The 8,824-nt window shown below is 45.1% G+C and overlaps 1 protein-coding gene across 1 annotated transcript in view; it reads left to right on the top strand.

Annotated features, from left to right (window-relative positions):
• LOC110327408 (zinc finger protein 709-like) overlaps positions 1 to 8,422 on the top strand; it is a 12,844-nt gene extending 4,422 nt beyond the window's left edge. The window contains exons 2-4 of the mRNA XM_029543357.1: positions 4,314 to 4,440; positions 4,624 to 4,684; positions 6,829 to 8,422. Of these exons, the coding sequence (XP_029399217.1) occupies positions 4,314 to 4,440; positions 4,624 to 4,684; positions 6,829 to 8,422 (1,782 nt within the window). The remainder of the gene's footprint in view (positions 1 to 4,313; positions 4,441 to 4,623; positions 4,685 to 6,828) is intronic.
• The last annotated feature ends 402 nt before the right edge of the window (positions 8,423 to 8,824 follow it).

Raw genomic sequence — 8,824 nt, forward strand, 5'->3', positions numbered from 1 at the left:
CACATGGTGGCTCACAACCATCCATAACGAAATCTGATGCCCTCTTCTGGAGTGTCTGAAGACAGCTACAGTGTACTTACATATAGTAAATAAATCTGATGCCCTCTTCTGGAGTGTCTGAAGACAGCTACAGTGTACTTACATATAGTAAATAAATAAATAAATAAATAAATAAATAAATATTAAAAAAAAAAAAACCATACCCAGTGACACACCTACTCCAACAAGGCCACACCTTCAAATAGTGCCATTCCCGGGGCCAAGCATATGCAAACCATCACAGGTGGTGTAAGAGGTGTGTGGTGGAAGGCCAGAGGACAGCTTGATGGATTCAACTCTCCTCAGGTTGGAACTGAGGTCTTCAGGCATGGCTGCAAGTGCCCCTACCTGCTGAACCATCTTGATGTTACTGTGACTATTAAATAAAATGTTTTGTTGTTTTTGTGTGTCTTATGTTGAGTGCATGCCGTGTGTGTGTGTGTGTGTGTGTGCCTATGCCTGCCTGTGTGTGTCCATACATGTGCACACACACGCATGCAGGCACCCACCTATTTAACACATTAAAGTGGACTTTGGCTGCCAACTCTCCCTCAGCAGTGACCTGTCACAGGGTCACTCTGGCTGGCATACCCTACCCTGAGGTCTCCAGCCTGGACCCTGGGCTGGGTCTCTTTCCCAGCTTCTCCGATTTCAATATAACTTCAGTCATTTTGGCTAGTAGCCTCTTTGCCTCTAGATCCCTGGATTCCCAGGTTCTCTCATTGTACCGCCCCCACCCCCCCTTGCTCAGCATTCCTGCCCCCTTCTATGGGCTGGTTCATTCTGGATGCTTACAGATGCCTCTGGCTATGCTCCTTATATCTGCAGTAGATGCCCTCAGCCATTCCTTGGGACCGTCATTTCTTCACCGTTGCAGTCAGGGCCCAGACCCAGATTCTGTAGAAGAGCAGGTACTCTAACCACTGAGCCATCTCTTCAGCATCCCCTACCCCCAGCCCATTCCTATGACTCTTTTTGTGACAGGAAAACAGAAATAAGTACTGGGAGCTGTGTTTTAGAGAACTCTTAGGTTTCTCCCACTAGCTTTCCTAGATGCACACCTCCTGTGGGGGGTCGGATTTGTAACGGGCTGAGTACGGAGATGCAGGCTTGCAAATTGTCATTGTGCATGGTGTAGGTTAACCTTATCTTATTCAAATGCTGATTTCTCTGCCTCCATATTTGATTCTGGACTTGGCGTTGTGATGCATATTCTAAGTCTGTCTGGTCTATATGTTGTGTAAACATTTCTCCCCATTTATTCTCTGAATTGTCAATAAAAGCTAATGGTTGAGCAGAAGAGAGACTAGGGTGGGACTTCCAATCCCAGACAGGAGGGGTAGAGAGGGAGAGGAGAGGGTTTTGCCCCAGGAGCGACATTGGGAACACACTGGAGCAGGGAGAGCCAGACCAACACTAAATTGCAAGCATCCTGGGGGTTTTGGCTGAGAGGGAGCCAGATTAGCTTAATGGGATTGAATAGATTAACAGCGGCGCAGCTACTGTGCCTGTAAAGCTTGATTAAGTAAATCTTATTGTCTCTGTCTCATCTATTTGGGAGCTAGCTGGGACAGGGAAAATAGCTCTAACACCAAGGCCAAACCCAGCGAGAGGACAAACATCAGATGGCAAAGTCGCAGAGTTCTGTTTGCAGAGAACACCAGCCTTTTGTCTACATTCTGTTGCTGGGCAAGCGAGAGCAAGCAGGAAAGTTACACCAGCAAGGAAAAGCAGTTAGCTTGAGCTGTATCACAAGAAGTTTTAAAAGCTTGAAATAACGGACATGGCTCTAGGTGTGAGTCAATCTGCGCTACTTTTGATGTTACTCCTTTCTGTGATTGTATCTTCCTCATGGCACATTGAACCTGGGGACAGGAAAACCTTCAGGTTGATTTTCCTTTTGGGGACATTTTTATCCTAGATCAGATCAATTGAAGGTTGTCTTGTCCATCCGCTCGAGCTCTCTTTTCCTCCTCCTCCTCTTCCTCCTCCTCCTCCTCCTCTGCTTCTCTCTCTGTCTCTCTCTGTCTCTGTCTCTTTCTTGTGGTCTGGGCTGTCAGCATTGCCTGCCTCTGGATTGATCACCTTGAATAGATGTATATGCTTCTCATATTTTCCCTAATGTAAATATATATATATATATATATATATATATATATATAAAATTTAGAAACATGTAAATTGTTTCCAGAGTTTGTAACACTTTTCTTTACTGGGCCACACCTCCTAAAGATTTCCCTCCTTCTATGTTACTTAAAAGACTCAAAGTGTATCTTTAGAATGCGGCCATTGCTGACTTCACTGAAGAGCTGCGGTGGAACACTGGATTGCGACACTGCAGCTGCGGTGCGACACTGGATTGTGACACTGCAGCTGTGGTGCGACACTGGATTGTGACACTGCAGCTGTGGTGCGACACTGGATTGCGATGCTGCAGGTGCAGTGCGACACTGGATTGCGTTGCTTTGCTTTGTTGTGGGTCCTTCTCTTGTAACCCCATTGGGAAAATTGCAACTAACCTTTTTCTCTTGGAAGCCAGTGTGATTGAGGTGCATGGCTGAGGTTCTTGGAGCAAGAGCTACTCTGGTACTTGTTCTTCTGTCGTCCTTGCTAAGGACAGGGAGGGTACAGGGGCCTCTGGTGGCACTTGTGCCTGTGTTCTGACTTTGATGTAACCTCCTGGCTGCATCAAGTGGGGGGAGGAGAGCAGGAACGGTTGAATCTGTGATACACATCACATACATGTTAGCAATCACTGGTTCTCTAAAAGAACATTTTCATTCAACTACATTTGATCTATTGCTTTCAGGGACCCAGCCAGTTTGCAGTTTGGTGTTGATATCAGTTGAAATTCCACAGATTTTCTGTCTTTCTCTCTTTTCCCCTCTCCCTCTCCCTTCCCATCCCCCTCCTTCTCTGTCTTGTTCTTTCTTTGTTGGGTTTTTTGTTCTGAGATAGGGTTTTTCTAAGTAATGACCCTGGGAATTCCCTTTGTAGACCAGACTGGCCTTGCACTCAGTGACCTGTGATATGGTTTATACTAAAGCAGGAGATGAAAGTTTTTCTCACCTAAAATGAAAACTTTTAATTTGTGGGCCTGGAGCTCTCTGGCCTGGGTGTGTGTTCGAGGATTCAAGCAGAGGGTAGAGAGTGGGAGCAGGAAGGAGGAGCTGACTCCACCTCTGTCTCTGCCCATTGCCATCTCAGTCATTCCACATCGCCCTGCCCTGAGTTGGGCCAGGCTGGGCCCACGAGAGGCCGACTAGCGAGGAGTTCTGGGTGGGGAGCTTCAGGTGGCACTTCGAGAGAGCAGACTCTTCCCAAGCGGCAGTGTTACAGCTCTTACAACAGTGAAGGTAGCCGAACTGCGCCACACCTAAAAGATGGCGCTGACTTCTTGTGTATGAGTCAGCAAGGCGAGGCTGTTTACCTCCCGAAAGGTACCAGTGCGCATGTACTAACTACGTCACAGCCCGCTCTCCGGGCATGCAAATTGAGCACCAAAGCTGAAGCTAATCAGGTGCTGACGCGAGCTCCCTAAGCGTATATAAGCAGCATCTTTTCCTCCTTCGGGGTCCTCTCCATCAGGTTAAGAAAGCTGTACAAGAAACGCTTTCCTGCAGAAGAATCCTGTTGTCAGGCGTCGTTCTTGCTGGTGAGGCGGTGCGCCAGACACAACAGAGCAGTTCTCACACCTTTATTCCTCCTGGATAGGATTCTTATATACAGTTTTGGGGTGGGTCAGGGTCTGACAGCAGGTACTTCTCATTGGCATGGTCTGAAAGCTTGGAGATACCTTATCTGCATGTGGGAGGGCTTGACGCTGCTCCTATGTGACTGATGGCCACTGAGCTCTCTGGGGCAGGGGTCACTGTGGGAGGCTGTGACAGGAGCCCAAGGGACATGGCCAAATGCCTGCCATCCCTTGCAGGCGACAGTTACTTGCTGGGCCACTGGGGTTTTAAGCCTGAGCTCGACCAGGCACCAGACTGCCCATCACAGCTCACCACCCCTTATTAATTCATATAGAACTCCTCCAGGATGTTCTGCATCCATACATCTATCCGAGCACTGTCAGACTTGGGCTGCTCATGTCCTGTAGTAGAAATAACTTGCAAGTACTCCTGTTGTTAAATTTATGAGCAGGTGAGTATAGACAGATCTTGTAGTTAAGGACCGAGTTACAGGCGTGTTGTAGGATGCAGAATCATGTGAGTCTCTTCATGAGGTGAGTGTTGTCATGTTTGCCATTCTTCTTTCATGGGATGTTTTAGGACTCGGTGGCTTTTGAGGATGTAGCTGTGCACTTCACCCATGAAGAGTGGGCTCTGCTGGACGATTCTCAGAAGGAACTGTACCAAGATGTGATGCAGGAAACCGTCACTAACCTGGCTTCTATTGGTAAGAATGAAATTCCTTAAACCTAGGTAATTAAAGAACAAATGTTTCTTGCTCATTAATGAGATTTCACTATTCAGCTAAAGGAATGCTTTGGTAAGTATACGGTATGCTAGATTATAATGGTTCCTTGTGGACCTTGAATCTATGAGTTTTTCTGCCATTTAATTTTTTTTTTCCTTTTAGGGGAAAATTGGGAGGACCAGAGCATTAGGGATCAGTGCAAAACTCAGGGAAGAAACATAAGGTGAGTTGTACTCATCAAAGAAACTGGAGTCCCATGATGGAGTCTTAGTATGACATTGGAAACAATAACAAAACTCCAATTTCATGTTTTTTTATCATATAAAATATAAATACTTATATTTTAAGTAAAATACATATTACATGTTGTTGAAATTATATAATTTCAACCCAGAATTTCTACCCTGCCTTTGACCCTTTAGTTCCTGGATAAAACACACACACAGCCTTTATATTTACAATAAGCCTTAAACAGCACCAGAGCTAGGCGAATACCTACCCACTATGCTATTAGAACCTCCTTTCCCATCAGTAACCCCGAGTTTTTACTTACGACCTGCTGTGTTTCACCTGGGCTGCTCTTAGCCCCAGTTGCCCCGCTCTCAGGGCCATGTTTTGATGGCTCACCTAACCCATGCGGCTTCTCCTCCTTCCTCCTGTACCACCTTCTCAGACCCCAAGGCCAGGAAACCTAAACCCACCTATGTCTCTTCTGCCCAGCTATTGGCTGTTGGCGTGTTTATTTACCAATCTGAAATAACTTGGTGGCAAAGTCCACATGCGGAGTGGCTCGTCTCTGGGACAGCCAGGTCCTGGGGCCTACACTCAGCATTACAATAAATAACAGAAGTCCAAGCCTCAACACCTATTTTAGAAAAAGTCCATGATTTTTTAAGATTTTGTTTTTGGTGCCGGAGAGTTGACTGAGTGGTTAAAGATACTTGCTGCTTTTGTGATGGACCTGGGTTCAGTTCTCAGCACTGAAATCAAGTGATTCAACCTCTAGAAACTCCAGCTCCAGGAGATATGATGCCCTCTACTGTTTTCCATGGGTACTGCACCCACATTGTACACATACAGACAGGCAGGGGCGTACACATAAGTAGTTAAAAATGTAAATATTTATTTTAAATTACTTGTGTGTGTATGAGTTTGTGAATATTTATGCATTGTCTGAGGATTGCCAGAAAAGGGATTACCCGGAGTTACATGCCATTGCTGGTGACCCAGTGTGGGTGGGAACCAAACTCAGGTGCTCTGGAAGGTCAGTAAGTAACCTTAACCACAGAGCCATCTCTCTCTCCAGCCTCCCATGATGATGATGTCATTTCTTTTTCCCTTTTTTAAAGTTTTTTTTTTTTCTTAATTTATGTGTCTCTGTGTGGGCATGTTTGCACAAGTGCAGGTTCCCACAGAAACTAGAGGGCATCAAATTCCCTGGAGAGCCAGAGTTAAAGGTGATTATGTGCACCAGATGTGGATGCTGGGAACAAAATTCAGGTCCTCCATAAGAGCAGCAAGGGCTCTTTTTTTTTTTTTTTTTTTTGGTTTTTCGAGACAGGGTTTCTCTGTGTAGCCCAGGCTATCCTGGAACTCACTCTGTAGACCAGGCTAGCCTCGAACTCAGAAATCTGCCTGCCTCTGCCTCCCAAGTACTGGGATTAAAGGCGTGTGCCACCATGCCCAGCTCAGGGCTCTTTTTTATATAGGATTTTTTCTTCATTATTGTTTTTTATTTTTTGAGACAGGTTTCTCTGTGTAGCCTTGACTATCCTGGAACTCACTCTGTAGACCAGGCTGGCCTCAGACTCACTGAGATGCATCTGCCTCTGCTCCCCTGTGCTGGGATTAAAGGTGTGCACTACAATTACCCAGCTCACCAAGAACTTTTCAAAATGATACAGCTGAGCAGTATTCAAAGAATAACTCCCTTTGAAACAGTATTAAGAAACTGCATGTGAAAACAGAAAAAAAAAAAAAAGAAAGAAACCACACAATATGATTATCACTTCTAATTTTTTTAGATGTATTTATTTTATTTTATGTGTATGGATGTTTTGCTTCCATGTATGGATATGTACATGCCTGGTACATTTGGAGTTTAGAAGGTGGTGGATCCTTTAGATCTGGATTCACAGGCAGTTGTGAGCTATTACATGGGTACCAGGAACAGAATCTCAGCGAGCTCTCTTGACTGCTGAGCCACCTCTCAAGCCCGAATAGCTTCGTTTTCATAATATCTGTGCTTAAACTCTTTTAGAGTCCTCATTTTGTACATGTTCCTTAAAAACAGAAGAAGTATAATCTATGCTTATGACATCATTAATGATTATAAAATTGTTAATAATGTGATTCTCAATCTCACAGTGCTCATGTAGAACAGAGACCCTATGAATGGAAAAGTCCATGTAGGGAAGTCTTCACCCAGGTTCCAGTTCTTAAACAGAAGGATGTTCTCCCCGGAGTAAAGTCCTGTGAATGCAGTCTATGCGGAATAGTTTACTCCTGTCGTTCCTCTTTGAAGAGGCACATACAGTGTCATAGTGAGCACGCACTGTGGGAGAGTCACGGCTTCGGAGGGAAGTTATACCACTGTAAGGAATGTGGGAAAGCATTCAGCTTTCAAAGTTCATTCAGGATACATGAGAGGACCCACACTGGAGAGAAGCCCTATAAATGTAAGCAGTGTGGGAAGGTCTTCAGCTGGCCCAGTTCCTTTCAGATCCACAAGAGGACTCGCACTGGAGAGAGGCCCTACACGTGTAAGGAATGTGGCAAAACCTTCATTTATCACACCACGTATCGAGGACACATGAGGATGCACACAGGAGAGAAACCCTATAAATGTAAGGAGTGTGGGAAGGCTTTCAGTAACCACAGCTTATTTCGAAACCATGAACGAGCTCACTCTGGAGAGAAACCCTATGAGTGTAAACAGTGTGGGAAGGCCTTCAGATATCACCAAACCTTTCAGATACATGAAAGAACTCACACTGGAGAAAAGCCTTATCAGTGTGGGAAGGCTCTCAGTTGCTCCACGTCTTTTCGAAGTCACGAGAGGATTCACACTGGAGAAAAACCATATAAATGTAGAAAATGTTGCAAAGCCTTTAGGTTCCCCAGTTCCTTTCACAAACATGAAAGAATTCACACTGGAGAGAAGCCTTATGATTGTAAGGAATGTGGGAAAGCCTTCATTTCTCTCCCAAGCTTTCGAAGGCATATGATATTGCACACTGGAAACGGGCCTTACAAATGTAAAGAGTGTGGGAAAGCCTTTGATTGTCCCAGCTCATTTCAAATTCATGTGCGAACACACACTGGAGAGAAGCCCCATGAGTGTAAGCGGTGCGGGAAGGCCTTCAGCTGCTCCAGTTCTGTTCGAATTCATGAAAGGATTCACATGGGAGAGAAGCCCTATGAGTGTAAGCAGTGTGGGAAGGCCTTTAGTTCCTCTAGTTCCTTTCACATGCATGAACAAATTCACACTGGAGAGAAACCCTATGAATGTAAGCAGTGTGGGAAGGCCTTTAGCTTCTCCAGTTCCTTTCGCATGCATGAGAGGACTCACACGGGAGAGAAGCCTTATGAATGTAAGTGGTGTGGGAAGGCCTTCAGCTGCTCCAGTTCTTTTAGAATGCATGAGAGGACTCACACGGGAGAGAAGCCTTATGAATGTAAGCAGTGTGGGAAGGCCTTCAGCTGCTCCAGTTCCATTCGGATACATGAAAGGACACATACTGGAGAGAAACTGTATGACTGTAAGCAATGTGGGAAGGCCTTCAGCTGCTCCAGTTCTGCCCGAATACATGAGAGGACTCACATGGGAGAGAAACCCTATGAGTGTCAACAGTGCCACAAGGCCTTCAGTTGCTTTCATTCTTTTCGGATCCATGAAAGAACTCACACTGGAGAGAAACCCTATGAATGTCAGCGGTGTGGGAAGGCCTTCAGCTGTTAGAATACATGGAAGAACTCATAATGGACAGTGATCCTTTTTTGGGGGGAGGTTCGAGACAGGGTTTCTCTGTGTAGCTCTGGCTGTCCTGGAACTCACTATGTAGACTAGGCTGGCCTCAAACTCAGAAATCCGCCTGCCTCTGCCTCCCAAGTGCTGGGATTAAAGGCGTGCGCCACCATGCCCAGCCTGGGAATTTTCTATTGTCATATGCTCATTCTTACAACTGTCACTCTGAACTATAGATTTCTGTTACTTTTGCTTATATGAGCATTGAGGTTAGATTATTCTGAAAGTCATCATTAAACAATGGTACATAAATTTAATAAGTGGATTGGTTGATTTTTTTGGCAGTTACAATATTTTTATTGTTTATTTGTTTTTTTTTAAAAGATTTATTTATTT

This window comes from Mus pahari, chromosome 10 (assembly GCF_900095145.1).
Source record: "Mus pahari chromosome 10, PAHARI_EIJ_v1.1, whole genome shotgun sequence".
NCBI classification, from domain to species: Eukaryota; Metazoa; Chordata; class Mammalia; order Rodentia; family Muridae; genus Mus; species Mus pahari.